A 21,189-nucleotide genomic window follows, 5' to 3' on the forward strand; every position below is an offset into this window, starting at 1 on the left:
TACAGGCATGCATCACCATGCCCGGCTAACTTTTATATTTTTGGTAGAGACAGGGTTTCACCATGTTGGCCAGGCTGGTCTCGAACTCCCGGCCTTAGGTGATCCGCCTGCCTTGGTCTCCCAAAGTGCTGGGATTACAGGTGTGCGCCACCATGCCTGGCTAATTTTTTGTATTTTTAGTAGAGATGGGGTTTCACCATGTTGGCCAGGCTGCTCTCGAACTCCCGGCCTTAGGTGATCCACCTGCCTTGGCCTCCCAAAGTGCTGGGATTACAGATGTGAGCCACAGCACCCGGCCAGAAGCTACCTTTTCTTAACTTTCCACTGTCTCTTTCCTAATCACCCTGTCCCACTTTTCAACCTATTCTGGACTTTAATACCCGGAAGAAAATACTTTTTTTTTGCTTTAAAACCCTTCTCAGGAGGAAACATCGCTCTAAGCACCATGTAGCTAAGTACCATCTGACTGGTTTAATCCCTTAAAGAACAGAGGGAGGCTCCTTACATATTTACTTCTCTGCTTCAATTTGCTCTACCACATCCTTAGCAATTTGTTGGTTTGTTTTTTAATGTAAATTTACTATTTCAATAAAGAGATTATTTTTATAGAATATAAAAGATGTGTTCAGTTGCCCAAGTAGTAGACACTTACTTCCAGAAATTTAATCTTCCACCATTATAGGCATCATTTAAAATAGTGCTGATTCCACCTTGAATCACCGCAGCCTGTATAATCACGGATGCAAATCCAGCCACCATGATCCCAACTTGAAAAACATCTGTCCAGATAACTGCTTTAAGACCACCCTTTGAGGGGAAAGTATATTAGGATTAATGCTTCTATCAGACATTATTAAGCATCTACTTGCTTATACACTATGCTGGACAAAAATGATAAAAATATGAATTTTGGCCAAGAAGTGCACTCAAGGGAAACAGTCAGGTTGGGAGAATCTTCATACAGAAGGATATATTTAAATCAAGTCTTCAAACATAAGCAGAGGCAAAGATGGAGGGTCTGTCCAGCAGAGAAAGCAGTATAGGCAAAAGCATAAAGGAGTCAAACTACACGGCGTGCTGAATGTGGCCAGATACATTCCACAGAAAAAAGTGGAGCAGTGTCGGGAGATTGTTGGGAAGAAAAATTCGAGTCAAATTATTAGTAAATAATATGAATTTTATCCTACAGGCAGAGCTGATGTTTAATTGATTTGCACTCAGGTGGTCATATCTGCTGTTAAATACTATAAATGATCTGTACTAGCCACCACCAGAAATTTCCCAAGTTTCTCTATGACGTGAGCTGAACCAGCACCTGGCTGAAGGTCCCATCTTCTACATGATCCAGCACCTAAAGGGTTAAGATATAGAGTATCAAGGATTCCATAAGATTTTGTCACTGCTGAGGACCAGCACACATAATAATATCAGTACCAAGCCATGCTGGTTTTGCATATTTTGTCACCCCTATCTAGAAGTAAGGGGAAATTATCACAGGTTTGTTTTTGTTTTGAGACAGGGTTTTCTTTGCCACCCAAGCTGGAGTGCAGTGGTGCAATCACAGCTCACTGCAGCCTCAAACTCTTGGGCTCAGGCGATCCTCCCATCTCAGTCTCCCAAGTAGCTGGGACTACAGGTGTATGCCACATTCCTGGCTAATTTTAAAACTCTTTTTGTTTGTTTTTTGTAGAGACAGAGTTTCAATATGTTGCCCAGGCTGGTCTCAAATTCCTGGGCTCATATGATCCTTCCACCTTGGCCTCCTGAATTGCTGGTATTACAGGCGGGAGCCACTGGGCCCACGACCTATAATAGGTTTTTAAGCTGAGGAATAGTATAAGCACAAATATAATAACTTGGCAACAGTGCAGATGAATCAGGAGATAAGATTGGGAACCATTGCAATGGATCAAATGAAAGAAAAAATTTCAGTTATGCTCCATTTTCTATAAAGGATCAAATTATACTACAGAATATTTCTCACACAAAAAAGTTACCCTGTGGGAGGTCAGGAGTAGGAACGTAGGTATGGACAAACCAGATTGCAGTATACAACAACTGGAATTTTCAATTTTGCAAAGCAAGTGGGTAGGGTGAAAAGGGAAATACGTCCTGGACGTACCAGTGTGCAGTAGAATGTGCAGACCACCCCTGTTGCCACCACTGCGCCCCACAGATCAAATCCTGTGACTGTAGAGAAAAAGAGAAGTCATATATAATTGTAAAATAGCACAATAAAAATAATCCTCAAAAATCATCACAGAAAAAAGCTATATCATTTATCAGGCACCTTCCTCTATACCCACTTGCCTAAAGCCAAAACTAGGTCCAAATCTCATAAATGGCTCAAAAACAAATGGAGTTTAAAATTCTATTTGATAATTTTCTACTCTCAGACACACAGATCTGACACTGGCTTAATTCAACACACGGAAAGGCATTTATATTGTAATTAAGCTAAGAAACTCCTTGATACTGTGATGGGTATTTCTTATCTCTCTCCCCATTAGACACGGTTCAAATAAACACTCTATTTTTATGTATTATGTTGCAAATACTTGAATTTGAGGATAATGTATCCTACTGACAATCATAATGACAATATCAAATTGCTATGATGTGTAGATTCAAATGAAGACAACATTAAAGGATTCAAATGTAATCTTTATAACATTGCAGACTGCAGATCTGATTTCAGAAATTTAATCAAGGTGACTGTAATGCTTTTTTTTTTTTTTTTTTTGGAGACAAAGTCTTGCTTTGTTACCAGACTGGAGTGCAGTGTTGTGATCTCCTAGGTTCAAGCAATTCATCTGCCTCAGCCTCCTGAGTAGCCGGGTCTACAGGCGCGCACCACCATGCCCAGCTAATTTTTTGTATTTTTAGTAGAGACGGGTTTCACTATGTTGGACATGATGGTCTCAATCTCCTGACCTCATGATCCACCTGCCTCAGCCTCCCAAAGTGCTGGGATTACAAGCATGAGCCACCGTGCCCAGCCGATAATGCTTTTTTAAAAACTTTTAAGTTCAGATGTACATGTGGAGGTTTGTTACATAGGTGAACTTGTGTCATGGGGGGTTCCTTGTACAGATGATTTCATCGCCCAGGTATCAAGCCTAGTACCCATTAACCCACTTGTTGTTTTTCCTGATCCTCTTCCTCTTCCCACCTTCCACCCTCCAATAGGCCCCACTGTGTGTTGTTCCCCTCTGTGTGTCCATGTAAACCCACTATTTCACCAGTCCTTAAAGAAGGCGTTACTAAGATATGTGCTACCAAAATGTGATCTAGATGGAGAAAAGTCTTTATAATTTGCTCCTATTTATCTAAGAAGTGGGGAGTCTTATTTCATTTTTTTAAAAGAAAAGAATTGTGCTCGTTTCAGCAGTATATATACTAAAATTAAAGGATAAATCGAAGCCAAAAAATTACTTCTAGGAGAGGGAGAAAACCAGGTAGAGAAGACAGACATACAAGTCAGGCTACTTTAAACATATTTTGCTGTATAGATTTCACTTTGGAACACATAAATATTCCACATAATTATAAATTTAAATTAGAGAAAAAGCTCCTCAAAATCAATTGCAAAATGAAATAAATGGAACCTAACTGTACATCAAGTTTGTGACATTACCATGCAGAGGAAATATGTCACAAAATATTTAACACAATAATTTAACATACATTCCTACTGAGATATACCTAAGAAAAAAGAACAACAAAGGATAATATTTTTAACTGTGTTAGGCCATTATATTATTCATTATGGCTTAGAGTTGCTCTTCTAAAACTATTACATCTGTGGTTCTCAATCGTGACTGCACATTAAAATCTACAGAGGAGATTTATAAAATCCTGATAACTGGGCCACTCAACAGGCTAATTAACTCAGATTCCTGGTGATGGGGACCAAGGTATTGGTATTTTTGAAAGCCCCCCAAGTGAGTCCAATATGCAGCCAACGTTAAAATCAGGAGGAACTTAAGGCGGCACCTGCTGGATAAAAATGGGTTGAGAATCAATAACAATACTAACGATAATGCTATGAAATAACAGCAAACATTTAAATCCATGAGTTCGTAAGAATTTTTTTAAAATCTCAGTCACCCTTGGGGGATAGTATGGAACCAAGTTAATATTTTTAAAATTCATAAAGGGAAAAATCTGACATTTATCCTCCCTTTTCTATACAAACTATTTTTCAGAGAAAACAAATAGTTGGTAACAGGAAGTTTCTCTTTATAGCAGTATTCCATTTAACTAATGAAGAAGAATTCACAGAACCGGAATACTCCATTTCATAAGCCCTAATGAAATAATAAATCTAGAATGATCATCAATAGCTGCTGATAATTTTTTAAACAACATTCTGGGTCTCCTGAAGGAAATAAACTTATAGATACTGCCTATGAAATATGATTTCCAAAAAGTTGAAGCGGAGTCTGAAGAAGAGTCTAGATCTAACTACTACTAGTAAACTACTACCAGTTTACAAGAAATACAGAGGAATGGTGAACATTAAATGACCCCATAGTGATGTAATTGTTAAACCTAGAACCTGGAAAACTGGGCAGAACAAATAACCCAGTTTCTTCAGCAAATAAGTTGCAATTTAAATGAAAAGAAATAGAAGGGAGATTGTAAATTTAAAAAGAGACTTTAAAAGAGCTTCAAAATACATTCAGTAAAAATTGACAGAGAAATAGGAGCAATAGAAAAATCGGTAATTGTATCTGGAGATTTTAGTATCCTTCTCTCAGCAACTGATAAAACAAGCAAAAAAAATTCCATAAAGATATGGAAGATGTGATGATAACACTATTAGCCAACTAAACCTTTGACCTTATAGAACATTACATCCAACAAGCATACAATATACGTTCTTTTTGAGAGCACATGGAATGTTCAAGATAGACCTGATCCTGGGCCATAAAACAAATTCATAAATTTCAAATGATTAAAATCATATTAGTTCTCTGACCAAAGCAGTATTAATTTAGGAATAAATAACAAAAAGACATGATAGAAAATCCTCAAATATTGAAAATTAAACAATACACTTCTAAATAACCCATGGGCAAAAGAAATCACAGGAGAAATTAGAAAATATTTTGAGAAATAAATAAAAACACAAGGTATCAAAATCTATGGGCTGCCGATAAAGCAGTGGTTAAAGAAAAATTAATAACTTTAAATGTTTGCATTATGAAATAAGAAATATTTAAAATCAATGACCGAAGCTTCACCTTAAGAAGCTAGAAAACCCAAAGTGATTAGAAGAAAAGAAACAATAAACAGCACAAATTAATGAAATGGAAAACAAAGAAAATCCACAAGTCAAAACATTGGTTCTTAGAAGAGATTTAAAACATCAATAGAATACTAGAAAGATATATCAAGATAAGAAGATAGAAAAGTTATCTTATCAATATTAGGAATAATTAGAAGGGATGTCACTATAGATACTATAAACATTGAAGGATAATAAGAGGCTATTATAAGCAGCTTTATGCCAATGAATTTGATAAGTTAGACCAAATGGAAGCATTCCCTAAAAAATACAATTTACCAAAACTGACGCCACAAGACTTTTCAAATATGAATAACTCTGTATTTACGGAAGAAATTGAATCTGTAACCAAAATCTTTCTACAGAAACGAATAGTAGGCCCAGGTGTCTTCAGGGTGAATTCTACCAAGCATGTAAGAAATAAATACACAATTTTATATAAACTATTTCAGAAAATGGAGGGAACACTTCTCAATTCATTTATTAAGCCTTATCAAAATGTTAGCAAATCAAATTCAGTAATATATAAAAAGGATAATATATTATGACCAAGCAGGGTTTATCCCAAGAAAGTAAAACTTGGTTTAATATTCAAAACTCAGTCAATGTAACTTTCCACATTAACATTGCAATAAGGCAGGAAAGAGAACTACGAACTACGAGGATTAGAAAAGAAGTAAAATTGTCATTATTCATAAACAACATGAAAATCCTAAGGGATCTCCAAAAACCTGCTTAATTTAAAAAGTAAATTCAGCAAGTTCTAGGATGGAATATCAACATATAAAAGTCAGTTGTATTTTTATATACTTGCAATGAATAATTGAAAAATATTATAAAACAATGCCATTTGCAATAGCATAAAAACATCAATTATCTAGGTATAAATCTAAGAAATAGTAAAAGACCTCAACATCCAAAGCTACAAAACATTACTGAGACATCTTATTTTATTTTATTTTATTTTATTTTATTTTATTTATTTTTTTTTTTTGAGACGGAGTCTTGCTCTGCCGCCCAGGCTGGAGTGCAGTGGCCGGATCTCAGCTCACTGCAAGCTCCCACTCCCGGGTTCACGCCATTCTCCTGCCTCAGCCTCCCGAGTAGCTGGGACTACAGGCGCCCGCCACGTCGCCCGGCTAGTTTTTTGTATTTTTAGTAGAGACGGGGTTTCGCCATGTTAGCCAGGATGGTCTCGATCTCCTGATCCGCCCGTCTCGGCCTCCCAAAGTGCTGGGATTACAGGCTTGAGCCACCGCGCCCGGCCGTTATTTTATTTTATTATTTCTTTTCTTTCTTTTTTAAAAAATATGGAATGCTTCACAAATTTGCATATCATTTTTGTGCAAGGGCCATGCTAATATTCTCTGTATTGCTCCAGTTTTAGCATACGTGCTGCCAAAGTGAGCACTAAGAGAAATTTTTAAAGGTCTAGGAATGAATAGATATATCATGTGATGTATTGGAAGAATATATGCTTTTGTGAAGTGTTCAAGTCTTTGGCTCACTTTTTATTAGGTTATTTGTCTTTATTCACTTTATTATTTCAGGAGCCAATAAGCTAAGCCATAAGAGTCTAATAATAAGCTAAGCCACAATAGTCATATAAAAAGTGAAAATTGAAACAACAATAAAATAATAGATAATACCCACTAGAATGACTGAAATAAAAAAGAATAATATCAAATATTGGCAAGGATGTGGAATCACTAGAATTCTCACATATTGTGTAGTGGACATGTAAAACAATACAGCCAGTTGGAAAAGCTGTTTGGCAATTTCTCGTAAATTTGCACATATTTCTATCCTCAGCTGGGTCCATATAGAATTATATATATATTTTTTTTGTTTGTTTGTTTTTTGTTTTTTGTTTTTGAGATGGAGTTTACCTCTGTCACCCAGGCTGGAGTGCAGTGGCGTGATCTTGGCTCACTGAAAGCTCCACCTCCCAGGTTCACGCCATTCTCTGGCCTCAGCCTCCCAAGTAGCTGGTACTACAGGCGCCCACCACCACGCCTGGCTAATTTTTTGTATCTTTTAGTAGAAACGGGGTTTCACCATGTTAGCCAGGATGGTCTCGATCTCCTGACCTCCTGATCCACCCACCTCGGCCTCCCAAAGTACTGGGATTACAGGTGTGAGCCACTGCACCGGGCCTAGAATTATTTTTAATTTTATATTACATCCATGTATTTCATTTCCAATGGAAGTGAAAACAGGTGTCAAAAAGAAAAACAAAATGCACAAAACCTGTAGAAGAATGTTCTTGGCACCCTCACTTCACCATAGCCTAAAACTGGAAACAACGCAATGTCTCTAACAAGAGAATGGATAAACAAATGTCGGCAGATGCATAAAATGAAGTACTACCAGCAAAAAAAAAAAAAAAAAAAAAAAGGGAATGAACTATTGATATATATAGCAGCATGAATGAATCTCAAAACATTTTGCTGAGCAAAAGAAACCAGACATAAAAAGGCTCTATATGATTCCACTTATATAAAATCTAACAACAGGGAAAACTAGTTTATGGTAGCATTGGTCAGAAAATGGTTTCTTGGGCCCATAGGAGGTTTGTTAGAAAGACATACAAGGAAAATTCCTGGGAGTGGATGATGGAAATAGTCTGTATCTTGAGCTGGGTGGTAGTTACACAAACTATGACACAACTATTAAAGCTCATCCAACTGTACAATTCCCCAAGCTCTGTGCATTTTATTGTATGTTGTACGTTGAGGTATATTATCTAGACCTCAATAAAAACTAGTTTTCTCAATAGGCATCAGGCGATCAGAAAAAAAGAAAGAAAAAAAACTGGTTTTCAATTTTAAAAATCAGAAAAGGGAAACTTAAGAGAGATTGACTGATTGCAATCACACAAGCTTATTTGGATCCTGGTTCTAACAAACACTGAAAAAAATCGGGGAAATGTGAACACCGACTTGATATGAAATTAAGAGATTAATATTAATATTTTAGATACAATGATGGCATAATTATGGTTTTAAAAGTCTTTATTTCCAAAGGACATACTGAAGTACAGATGAAATGACATAACATATTTGCAGAAAAATAATCTGGTAGAGGTAAGGGGGAGTGAATTAAAATAGACCATGAGTTGATAAATATTACTGTAGAGTGATGAATGAGCATATTAAGGTGCTCTATTCTCTCTTAGTATTTGTTTGAGGTTTCCCAAAAAAGAACAAAGGAGGTTAGACCTAGAGAATGTGAAGTTTCAATTCAGTCACATAAGCTTTTCTGAGCATCTACTGCACACTAAGTTCTGTGTGTATGCCTATACCTACAGCCTTGGTCACAGCAAAACACGCAAGTGACACTCTGGTCATCAAAACGCCTTCACTTTCATTCTAATTTACTCTCAGGGAGTGGTTTGAGCCTGATGAGAACAGAATGCTTGATTTCTTCACAGATTAAAGTCAGTCTTCTGATTAGTCCCAGAACTGCACTTTAAAACCTCAAGATGTTGAATTACACGTAAAGCCTAAACAGGTAACTTATGAAGTTTATAACTCAGTTCTTGATATATGAAATGATCCTCTTGTGATGTTGGTAATACTGATGTGGAACATGCCCAGGACTCGGAGTTTGAGAGCACCTTATACATGAAGTTCCCCTTCATGTATACAGTATAAAGTAATAATACTGTTTACTTTATAAACTTAAGTGATAACTACTGTCATGTCTATCATAAAATCAAGAAAACAGAGTGTGGAATTAGTAGGTTTTCTTCATGTTCTATTAACCCCAGGAATCGTACCACATTTCTTCCCATCACAGAGTCCACATGTCCATTTTACAAGGACGTTTTAGAGAAATTCACATCGAATAGACAAGAATTCAAAGGGCATGGTGTTTCCCCAAAACCTTTTGAAACTATGACTAGCATGAATCTTTGCTTCAATAAACTATCCCAGCCTCACTACGTTTATCTTCCCAAATCTAGAGTGTTGAGCAGCATAATCTTTATAAATTTATTTGTACGAGTGCTACAGACATCTGTCCTTTCGTCCAAATCACATGCCTCTGTTTCTCTTTCATTTTGGGCCTTATTAGAAGTGTGGAGAAGAAAAGCTTTTCTCCCTGCCAGATTTCACAACAGGCCTGAGCAGAATTACAGGGAAGCTTCCTGGAGACGGGCTCACAGGAGGAGATGCTGTCAATCCTGACTTTGGCTACAGGGGGCTTTAATTCTAAAGGAATGAATGGGCTGGTGAGCACATCCCAGAGAAGTACTACCTGGAGAAGTCCACCTCTGTAATGGTCTACAGACACTTTGGAGCTACCCATCCAAAAACCCAAAGAAGCTACTGTAGACACTGCACCCACCCTGCCCCACTAGTAAGGCTGATGTAGGTTACTAGACGCATTCCTCCATCTCCCCATCTCCTCAAGGAAAAAATAAGGCTTGTTGAAAGTGAACCCCAAAATGTGAGTTACCTAACTGGCAACTCTAAAATGTACCTTGATTCAAAGCCAGGGCAGGGGCATAAATAACAATTCCGGTATACAGAATCTAGGGGGGAGAAAGAAAGCCAAATGAATTAAATGAATTATAAAATTCATGAATTATGTCTGAGTTATAAAATATTGATTGTTTTCCTGTAACTTCAATTATGAATTAAAACAACAGTTTCAAAATGCCTAATAAAATTTGTTTGTAACTTGAAAAATATTTAAGTAAAGTTGACTCTTCTGTTTATGGTATTGTCATAAGTTAAAAACACTATTTTGCAACCTGCTTAAGTAAAAATATGGACTTTTATATGGTGCTTAGTGCAAATGGTCACTGATCCAGCAACTCAATCTTGAAAAAAAATTTCCCACGTTTAAAATAATTTGAAAAAAAGAAAAAATAATAATATAAAAGATGACACCTCAATTATGTCTTCAAACTGTTAATCCCTGCATAATTAATTGAGAAAACAGTAAAAATTTGGAAAACATATTTCTCAAAGTTTTAATGTTCATAAATTAAACAAAAGTATAAATTTGCACTAAAAAAATCCTGAAAGCCAACAAAAACCACATTCGATCTTTTTAATATCATTCATTATTTTCATTCATACATTTAACAACTACTTATTGATCTGGGGTACAATAGTGAGGAAGAGAAATAGACTTTTTCTCAAAATATAATTTTTATTGTATTTGATCTTTCAAATATATCCCATAGAAGTGAATTCCATGATTATTCCATAAAAGTATATTATGAAAATAAAAACCTATTCAGTACCTTCTGAACGTTTGATTATATTACATGAGTAGAACTATGAAGTCCTTCAAATGGGAGGTGCTAAATCTCCCCTCTTTTTGCAAAAATGAACTAACTTTCCACAGTCATTATTCTGTCCAAGTTGAAGATTTAAAAACTTGACGACAGGCCACCTTCCTAACGCTGGTCCCCACTTCTCATTCTGTTGGCATTTCTAACAAAGATCCAAAGAGATCTGAACAGTTGGTGAATGCAAGCTACCAGGCTCAACTCTCTAAGAGACCCCAAAGGATTCCTTCCTTTTTTTTTTTTTTTTTTTTTGAGATGGAGTCTCGCTCTGTCGCCCAGGCTGGAGTGCAGTGGCCGGATCTCAGCTCACTGCAAGCTCCGCCTCCCGGGTTTACGCCATTCTCCCTCCTCAGCCTCCCGAGTAGCTGGGACTACAGGCGCCCGCCACCTCGCCTGGCTAGTTTTTTTGTATTTTTTAGTACAGACGGGGTTTCACAGTGTTAGCCAGGATGGTCTCGATCTCCTGACCTCGTAATCCGCCCGTCTCGGCCTCCCAAAGTGCTGGGATTACAGGCGTGAGCCACCACGCCCGGCCAGGATTCCTTCCTTTTACACTGCAGTTGTGAAGGACTGATAAAACTTAAGTTATATAATTTGCAAAGATATAAAATGAAGTTGAGTTACATAATTTACAGAGGCACTCTGTCTCACTGCAGCAAATCCTTAGGTAGCTTTTTTGTTTGTTTGTTTGTTTGTTTGTTTTGAAATAGTCTTGCTCTGTCGCCCAGGCTAGGGTGGTGCAACGGCATGATCTTGGCTCACTGCAACCTCTGCCTCCGTGTTCAGGAGATTCTCCCACCTCAGCCTCCCCAGTCATTGGAATTATAGACACCCGCCATCATGTCTGGCTAATTTTTGTATTTTTGTAGAGATGGGGTGTCACCATGTGTTGGCCAGGCTGGTCTTGAACTCCTGATCTCAGGAGATCCACTTGCCTCAGCCTCCCAAAGTGCTGGGATTACAGGCATGAGCCACCGCGGCTGGCCCTTAGGTAGCTTTTGACTGGAAATGGAATTGAAATTAGAGACAAGAATGCAAATCTCTTCCACAACCTCCATTAGCAAACCCAGCCCTAAAGTGCTTAACTGACAAGAGGAAAATGTGTATATAAATAATCGTGACAATGATCATTACAATCTTCCAGCAGCAGGGTGAACAGTGGAAAGCATTCTCTGTCACTGGCCACTTGGCAAATCCTTGCTTTCCCTTCGTGTCAATCAGTAAATCTATAAGTGCATGTTCTTGAATTACTGGATTGAGTATTTGGCTTTAAAGATTCCTCCAGAGCTTAGGATTCTGTTGTTTTACACTCTAAGGACTGCTTTAGTTGGTTCTTAGAGTCTAATTTTTAAAAGAGCGCTGACTTTTAAAATATGATTTCAAAGAAAATTATTTCCTACTGTCTTCGTATGGAAGTTAATTTTTTCATACCTATTACTCAATATGTTACAGAAATACTGTGAACATGCTACTTGTTTTCCTTTTGTTAGAATTCCCACTGTCAGCAACAAGTATCTTTGCCATGTAGTAATGCCCTTCCTGTCACCTTGGTGGAGGTGAAGGGAGGTCATATAAAGGAAAGCATAGTTTCCGACTGTTGCTTCATCAGTATAATATTTAACATTCACTTAAATCATTCTACTTTTCCAGGAAGTAAAGCATTTACTGAAACACTGTTTGATGATCTTAAGGGTTGATGCCGTACAGTGACAAGTGTTTCTCCTTTTGTGTTCCCTTATATTTACAACACCTCTTTTTTGTCTTTCATGTGTTTCCCAGGTAAGCTTAATCCAGATGCCATGGTTAAAAATATTTTAGCTGACAAAAGATAAAATAAATGGAGAGCTACTTACTGTTTGAAAAATGAAGAGGACTGTTCCACAGAGACGAACACATTTGTTAAATCGAAGTTCTAAATACTGTTGCAAAAAAAAAAAAATTATGCGAATCCTCTGGATGCCTTTTTTAAAATCAGAAGCTCAAGAAGAAAATTTAAATTTAGAAATGTAAAGCAACTTCACAACTGATTTGGAGTCTGTATTTTTATTTTAGTATTATTTTTATTTATATACAGCAAAATTGACTCGTTTTAGCATACAGTTCAGTGGGTTTTAACACACACAGATTCATGTAACCCCTGTCACAATAAGGACACAAGACAGTTCCATCACCCAGAAAACTCCCTCGGGCTTCCCCTTCATGATCAAGCCCTCCTCCCTCCCCCAAACCCTAGCAATCACTGATCTGCTCTCCCTCTCTAGTTTGGCCTTTTCCAGAATGTCATATAAGTGAAATTACTTTCTATATTTTCAGAGTGAGCAATCTGTTGTTCTCTTTCTCTTGGCATCTACTCCATACATTTTCCTTGACTCACTTGGGGCATCAACCGTTTCTGACTGCAGACTCTTGTGATGGAATAGTCAGTCATTTGCCCTGCTCTTCTGACCAAGAGGAAGTCACATGATCCCAGCTCAGCCAATCAGCTTTTCCTTCCATTGGGTATTTGAATCTTAAAGGCAGGATACAAAGACAAAACATGATTGATCCTGACAGAGTGGCCTGAAAAGGCTGCCCTGGTTTCTGTCCTTTCCAAGACTTGCTTACTCAGCTTGTCCCTCTGTTCTATGTGCTACCCCCATGTCCTTCTAACAAATTTTTTTTAAACTTAAATCACCCAAGCCAGTTTCTGTTCAGCACCAATGACCATGCCAATTTTTCCTATTTTACTTGAAATCTGCTATGTCTTATAACATAGTCTGCTTGTCTCCTATGTTACATAATGTATTATAATATACATATTACAGAGTTAGGATCATAGAATTTCAGAGCTGGGATCTAAGACATTTTCTAACGTGAATGTAATTACTAAGAAATTTAAGGCTGACAACAATCTTCATATAGTAGAAAGGAAGAAGAGGAAAAAACTGGCATTAGGTAATAATCTGAGGAAAAATAATCTGATATTTTTGCCCCATGATCATGGCTAACACATACAGAGTACTTGCTGTATGCATGGTCCTCCCAACAACTCTATGAGCCAGGTACTGCGTATAAGCCCACGTTAAAGACAAGAACACTGGGACTCAGAGAGAACACCAAGTTGACAACCTTGCAAACTTGTCAGGGCCACAGGACACATTTAAAACCTTTGATGCCAAAATCTGTGCACATTATTCAGCATATATAAACAATCTGACTACGTATTTAAGACTCAGTAAGTGAATGGATGAAACTAACACAAAGTAAGACCCCACTCCCAAATCACTGATGGATGACAAATACACAGTACCATGTAGTACACTGGAGGAAGAGTTCCAGCCCTTGATCCAGTCCCACACCTGACTCCATCAGCTTGTGGCAATCATTCTCCAAATGTCAGGTTCTTTCTCTTTAAAATGAGGGGCATAATAATAATTTGTTTCCCTCTCACTTTGCAGGGTTTGGAGACTATTCAATGACATAAACGGATGGGGAAATGTAAACTCAAAAAGTAAGATATTAAGAAGTTAGTGGTATCCAAATCAATGGACCTGAAGAAAATTGAATCTCAATGAATTACATATATCAAAATCATTTAAGGATATTTTGGAAGCCTTTTTAGAAGACTGGAGAAGTTTATTAAGCCTGGAAACAGGGCAGTGTTATTGCATTTCTTTAGAAGTTTATTTTTTGTTTGTTTATTTGTTTTGTAAATCTCTATGAGTCACTAAATATGTGAATGGACATCAATAGAAGTCTTTGTTTATGCTAGATACATGCATCCAAATTGCTGGAAACACAAATAAATTGAACCAAGCTGAACCACGTAAGTTGATCAGTTGATCCAGGGAAACCTGTGATTTAAGCTCAAGGACCAACTCAAGACAGAACCAAGAAGTCTATTACCATCCCAGTCATCAATTACTAGGCTGCTGAAGAAATATCTGCAGACTGGACCAGATGTCCAAGTCACTGTGTGGCAGCCTTTGGGAATACTTGTAAGATTTCTAGACATAATTACAAAGTAATGACAGGTGCCTAAATTAATCATGATCTCTCATTGTCCTCAGAACTTTTGATCACTTCTGTTGATATGAATAAATATATAAATAACAAGCAAACATGAGGTCTAAGCAACTCAGTTTAAACACAGATTTAGTTGGCTCTAGAAAGATCTTGAAGAATTGATGGATCAAATTGGATTCCTGCATTATACTTGGGTCTGGAAGTTGCTAAACACCTATCAGGACTACATTTTGAAGGCAGTGATAAATGAAAAAAAATGTTTGTGAACAGCTAATTTTCACTAAAGAAATGTCAACAGGGAGAGATTTCATACTTGAGCAAGAATGCCAGGTTATCAATCACTCAACACTGTACTGCATATTCTGTATAGATTCTGTACTTCTCAGCATAAAACAATAAACAATATACTCCACAGGAAAGTCTTTGCCATGACCATTAGGGAGGGTCTTAGCATGTTGCCTAACTTCCCTGTTCCCAGCTGCCTGGCACCCCAGAGGTGGATGCCTGCAGTGTGCCCACAACTTCACGCATCCTCTATTGCTTCCCTTGTTCTCTCTGCACTGGTGTAAGTATTGCTTGGGGTTATAACAGACTCATCAGAGCCTTCAGAAGCAGCCAGTATGCTGCTAGGCATATGTCTACACTGCTTCACATTCCTAGTAGCTTAACTTACTCTGAGTCTCCGTCCACAAAATGGGGCCTTTGATAGTACTTCCCTCATAAGGATTATTCTGAATGTGAGTCAGATAATGTATGTAAAACATGCAATGCAGCCCAGTGCCTGGCATGTGTTCATGATTCAATGAACTTTTGTTATTTGCCATTTTTAGCTGGAACTCCCGCTAACTTAGCCTCTACCACTGCAAACATGAGGGAAATCTGTTTCTGGTTGAGTTAATGTTGTAGCCCCGAAGAGGCATGGTTCAGTGATTATGAGAGCAGCATTCATCTGTAGAGATGAAGTCCTCATGCCAGATTCTTCAAACCCTTTCCAAGTTTGGGAATTGGTTAGCTATAGATCAGAGCTCACAGACTCAAATGCCTCCAGGTTCCATCAGGTACCATACATAAGTGACACTGACCAGGTGTTCCCATATTAACATGTTGGAATATTCCTCCCACCCACTAAGATATATGTTTTCTTACATCTCCCTGGAAACAAGAGATCCCTTTACCCCTGTCCATTTTCCCTTTCACATTTTTTGATAAAGACATAAATGCAGATAAAAATTTCTGTACCAAAAAACAGTAACCATGAAAACACAAAGACCTCAATATCAAAGTTTAATAGAGAGTGAGAGCAAGAGCTGTAAACTCCAGTTCCTGTGGCCACAGGGGGCATGGGCCCAGTGTTACCAGCATTTTCAGTTCTCAAAAGAAGTCATAGTCTGAAATTATATTTTATTTGTCCTCACTATAAGGAGAAGTAAAAAAAAAAAAAAAATGACTGAGAACTGAATTTGGTCTGGGGAATTTCGCCAGTTTGTCACTTCTGAGCAAACCTGAGAAACTGCATCTTACTCACTTTTGGGATGATTACTGGGCTCTCCCAAACACAGCACCAGAGTGAATGGAAGGCAAAGCTGCCCAGGGGTGCCTCGCCCTGGAAGACGTCACTAGAGCCCAGGCAGAATGTGTCACCAATGTTTGTTGTGCCATTGAGGCCCTGTCCCCAGCACCAGTTGAACCAGCCTCACTAGGAAACCACCTGCCAGAACCCCTGGATTGGAGTTCTCTGGGTAATGGCCTAATAGAGAGGAAATTTCTGAAGGCTTGTTCCATGGAGCTCATGGATCAGTGCCTGGGTGAAGGAGACCACGGAAGGCACTGAACTGGGCCCCGCCACTCCCCTAAGCTTTGATCCCATCCCCCACCTCCCATTAAACAGCTCTTTAAACTAAACATGCATCATCTTTTCAAAGCCCTTTCCTGCAGACAACTTGAGAAAACGTATAGCCAGGGGACCTGTGCAATAGAGGAAAGACAATTTTCCTTAATTATCTTTCCGTAGAGAAGGCAGAGCTGTTTGAGAACCATGCTGCCTAATTTTCTTATTGATTCCAAGATAACTACCACCACCACAACTAGCACCACCACAATAATTATGGCCAACATCTATCTGGCACTTACTCTGTGTCAAACACTGTTCTAAATGCTACACCTTGCATCATCTCATTTAATCCTCCCAACAACTGGATGAGGTAGGTGATATTATTTTATTTTTGAGGAAATAGGCACAAAAGGTTGAGTAAGTCATCCAAGGTCACCCAGCTAGTAAGTGGTAGAATCTGGCCCCAAATACAGTTATTGGTACACCTTAGCCACTTGGGTGCCTGCTTCAGTGGAAAGGGGGTGTGTGTGGAAGGGGAAGGAAGGGAAGCACAAATTCTTCACCGTCTTGGAAGAGTGAATGGCGCTGAGGACCTGAAACAAGAGGATTCATTTCAAGAAGCAGGGCCTGAGAGCTGAAGAATTTACCTTCCCCCCAAATCTTTCCTCTTGCTTGGGAATCAAAGATGCTAAAGGTAGAAAGGATCTTAGCGAGCACTACTATTCCAATCCGTTCACTTTGGAAGACTCTTTTTTTTCACTAAGCCCAGGAGAGTAAATCCCAAGGATTTTTTCACCCTTAGAGGACACCTCTCAGTAGAAGGGAAGGGATGCCAGGGGAGGGTCGGGGGACAGGGAGGAGTGTAGGGAGGGTCATGATGGACGGGGAGAGATTTCGATGTGTCGGTGAGAGTCTGCCCCCAAGAAAACGCCACCAGAGGTCTGCAGAGTCCCCTTACCCCGCGCCCTGGATGGTCCCAGCCCACCCTGCCCCTTACCTCGTAGGTGCTGGTAATTCCCAGTTTGTAGAACACCGGGAGGAAGACCTCCGCGCTGATGACCACTACAAAGAAGTAGGTGAAGGCAAAGATGCTAAAAATGGCCCCAAAACGGTAGACCTCGGAGGGGGTGCCCAGGACGGTGACGGCCGACATGAAGCTAGCGGTGAGGGACAGCGCCACGGGCACAGCCGTCATTCTGCGGCCGCCCATTAGGAAATCCTTGGAGGTCTGCTGGCCGCCCCCAGCGAAGGCGTAGTAGATGCCGATGGCTGCCGAGATGACCAGCATGCCCGCGAACACCACGTAGTCCCACACCACGAAGGTGCCAATGCCCCGCGGTATGTCCATGGCCGCACGGTCGCCTGAGCCCTGCGCGCAAACTGGTGGCCCAGCGGCGCGCAGCCCAAGCCAGGCGCGCACTTCTTATCCCAGATCCCCGGCGCGCAGGCGTGGCGTCCCGCGGGGAGGCGTCGGCCAGGTGTCGGCCTCTGAACGCACCCTGAGGCGGGGTGAGGGCTGGCAGTCGCCCCTGCACCCGCCGCTGCGAGCCGCGCCTCTCAAAGCCAGGTCTGGGACCTCGGAAAATCAGTCCGCTGTCCTGAGGGCTCACCAGGTGAGGAACTGGAGAGGCCGAGTTCGTCAAGGCGCCAGGGACACCTGAGCAGATGAGAACTGGCGCCTCCAGCTGCTTCCAACGAATCTATACAGGGAGCGCTCCGCGCAAATTTTATTCGAGTGGTACCCGAGGGGACGCACCATTTAAATAAGCAGGTGGGAGAATGTGGGACAAAGGGCAATTGTCACGCCTTGAATTTTAGCTTTCTGGTTCAACCGTCCGGGTCCTTACGGAAAGGGACGCCTGGAGTTTTTAGACTGCCTTATTTGATAGGTTAATGGGTGACAGTAGATTAGTGCGGGTGACAATCTGTAGTGAACCGAGATCCCAGTCCTTAGGTCAGCGATCATAAAGGAGAGCAGAAAATCTGTGCTATTGTTTCCTTGTGTTTTTACTCAACAAACATTTCTGATCTCCTTCAGCCTGTTGTTGGAAAGAGTAGTTACTGGAAGATTAACAATAATACCCACTTTTTAATGAGCCTTCATGTGACACATACATGCTTGGCACGTTTTGTATTAGTCAGTGTAATTCTTTTCATGAACCAGTGTAATTCTCATCACCCTTGAGATAGGCATTTTCAAATGCAGAAATTACTGTAGAATGATTAAGTCACTGGCCCAATCAACTGGCAGAAATTAAAATCTTTAATCTAGGTCAGATTTCAGTGTTTGCTTTCTTAATCACAGTGTGTAGGTATGTGTTATAGGTAGGCAAAATGTGAACACTTAAATGAAGACACTTGAAAGTACTGAAGTAAAGATCATTTCCAGTATCAGCACTCAGGACATATTTTAAATGGCTTGTCTTGAAATACTATTAACACATGAATCGCATGTGATTCACAGGTTTTCCTTCTAAAATAGACACTCCAGCCAAATGTGCTCAGCTATCAATATATTTCAGGCAGTCCTTGTTCATTTTTATACAACTTTATAATATACCAGTTGGTCCTAGGTAACCAATCCACAGAATGAGTTTAGTCTGGGCTAGTGTATGAAAAAAAAGCTATATCAGATTTTATTTTTTGTAAATTGATGTTATTTGTATAATGTTTTCAGAAGGAAATAAAGAGGGAAATAGAAGCTAAATCCAAGTAATTCAATTGTTTAAACAAATATGTGGTATGGAATTATGTCCTACCAGTGTGAAATGTACTATATGTATATATTACATATGATATTATACATATATAATACATAAAATTATATACGTATATTATATAAATTTTATATATATATATATAGAGAGAGAGAGCGTGCAACCTGTTAGAATAACACACAAAAGAATCCAGCTTGATCCTTCTAGGAATTGGATTCACTTCTGGGAATTTCTTTAAAGCCAATAGCCCTAGATATGGGAAATGCTATCTAAACAAAATTCATCTTTTTTCGGACACCTAGAGTTAAGAACAGAGCTTCAGGCAGCTAATGATCAACACATTTCCGTAGTCATGTTAGAAGCAGCATAGTCTGAGGTTAAACCTGTAGACTGCAAACTGACCTCTTGACTGCCACCTATGAGCCATGATATCTTAGCCAAGTGCTTCCTTCTATGTCTTAGTTTCCCATATCTTAAATGGGGATATTGGTTTTTATTCCATGGAATTAAAGTGCGTTAAATGAGATTATATGTGAATAGACCCTGACACTATAAAATACTAGCATTGTATGATTGTTTAGCTGCCTTCCAATTTATTGAGAATTGGGCTAGTGTAAGTTATGGCTTGGAAGTACTGCTATTAGACACAGCTTCTGTTTTCCCAAGCTTTGTCATCTTGCTATAAAACACTTATGTAATGCCATGAACTATGTGTAATCCATACCCTATTCTTCTTTCACATCTTTTGAGTGCCTGATATATGTCTCCAAATAATATTTTCATGAAGAATACATGAATGCTCTATTTTCCTGAGCCTTTGAATATATGGTATTGTTCATCTGTTGTCTTCACATATGAGAAAAAAAATTCAGCTGAGAAAATTCTTAGGTCACAGTCTTCTTCAAAAAATTTTAAGTATTTTTTCTGTTATCTTCTGACATTTCTTATTGGAGAGCTATCTCCAATAGCTAAATTTTTGTTTCCTCATAAATAACCTGCTTTATGGCAGAATACTAATAGATGTGGTTTTTTTCTTTATACTTGCATTCCCGAACGTTTGCAGGGTGTTTCTAGAATAGCCCTCTTTTCGTTACTATCGTCTAGAATGGTGAGTCCTTTCAATTTAAATAGTCAGGTCTTGTTTTTTAAAGTGATATCTTTAATTACTGTTGTTCTAATTGTTCTAGTATCTTCCTCAGAAATGTATAATTCTTAAATAAATCTCTCCAGTTCTCTATATTATTGTTTTTTTTGTTTTTTTTTTTTTTTTGAGGCGGAGTCTCGCTCTGTCGCCCAGGCTGGAGGGTGCAATGGCGTAATCTCAGCTCACTGCAACCTCCACCTCCCAGGTTCAAGCGATCCTCCTGCCTCAGCCTCCTGAGTAGCTGAGACTACAGGTACACACCACCACTTCCACCTAATTTTTGTATTTTTAGTAGAGGTGGGGTTTCACCATATTGGCCAGGGTGGTCTCTATCTCCTGACCTCCTGATCCACCTGCCTCGGCCTCCCAAAGTGTTGGGATTACAGACGTGAGCCACCATGCCCAGTTCCAGTCCTCTATATTATTCACTTGAATCCTGTTTTCTTTTACCCACATACCTGAAGAGATCTTAAGTTTGTCTCTCATGACATTGACTCTGGTGTCTGTCATAGTAATGCTACAGGAGTCTACATTCCTACTCCCAATGTAGATTTTACTTCTGCCGTTACATTTTTAACGTCACTGAATTTTTAAAAGTAATCTTCTCCCTTTTCTCTCATTCTAAAGTCTTTTCATCTTTAGAATGCCAAATAGTTTTCTTAAAATATTTTTTAAATTCTAGGAGCAAATAATTTTATAGTGATTTTCTTTCTCTGAGTCTTTGAAGCATTGATCCCATTCCTCTGCCCCTCAGGAGCTTCTCATAGGATATATATTGATGATTTTTCTGGCAATCATCTCAAATGGAAGAGTAATTTCCAGACTTAGTGTTAGCCAAAAGATCAGTTGTGTCGTTTTCTATCTTATTATTCTCTTCTTTGGGGCTCTAGGTTT

General features: G+C 39.0%; 1 protein-coding gene across 1 annotated transcript in view; it reads right to left on the reverse strand.

The window, feature by feature from the left end:
* Positions 1-18,323, reverse strand: part of SLC5A8 (solute carrier family 5 (sodium/monocarboxylate cotransporter), member 8) — a 60,019-nt gene extending 41,696 nt beyond the window's left edge. The window contains exons 1-5 of the mRNA XM_011934776.1: positions 17,432-18,323; positions 12,452-12,517; positions 9,779-9,830; positions 2,123-2,190; positions 653-807 (exon numbers count right to left, since the gene is read on the reverse strand). Of these exons, the coding sequence (XP_011790166.1) occupies positions 653-807; positions 2,123-2,190; positions 9,779-9,830; positions 12,452-12,517; positions 17,432-17,782 (692 nt within the window). The 5' untranslated portion in view covers positions 17,783-18,323. The remainder of the gene's footprint in view (positions 1-652; positions 808-2,122; positions 2,191-9,778; positions 9,831-12,451; positions 12,518-17,431) is intronic.
* Positions 18,324-21,189: the final 2,866 nt, after the last annotated feature.

Source organism: Colobus angolensis, unplaced genomic scaffold (assembly GCF_000951035.1).
Source record: "Colobus angolensis palliatus isolate OR3802 unplaced genomic scaffold, Cang.pa_1.0 Scaffold10, whole genome shotgun sequence".
Classification (NCBI taxonomy): Eukaryota; Metazoa; Chordata; class Mammalia; order Primates; family Cercopithecidae; genus Colobus; species Colobus angolensis.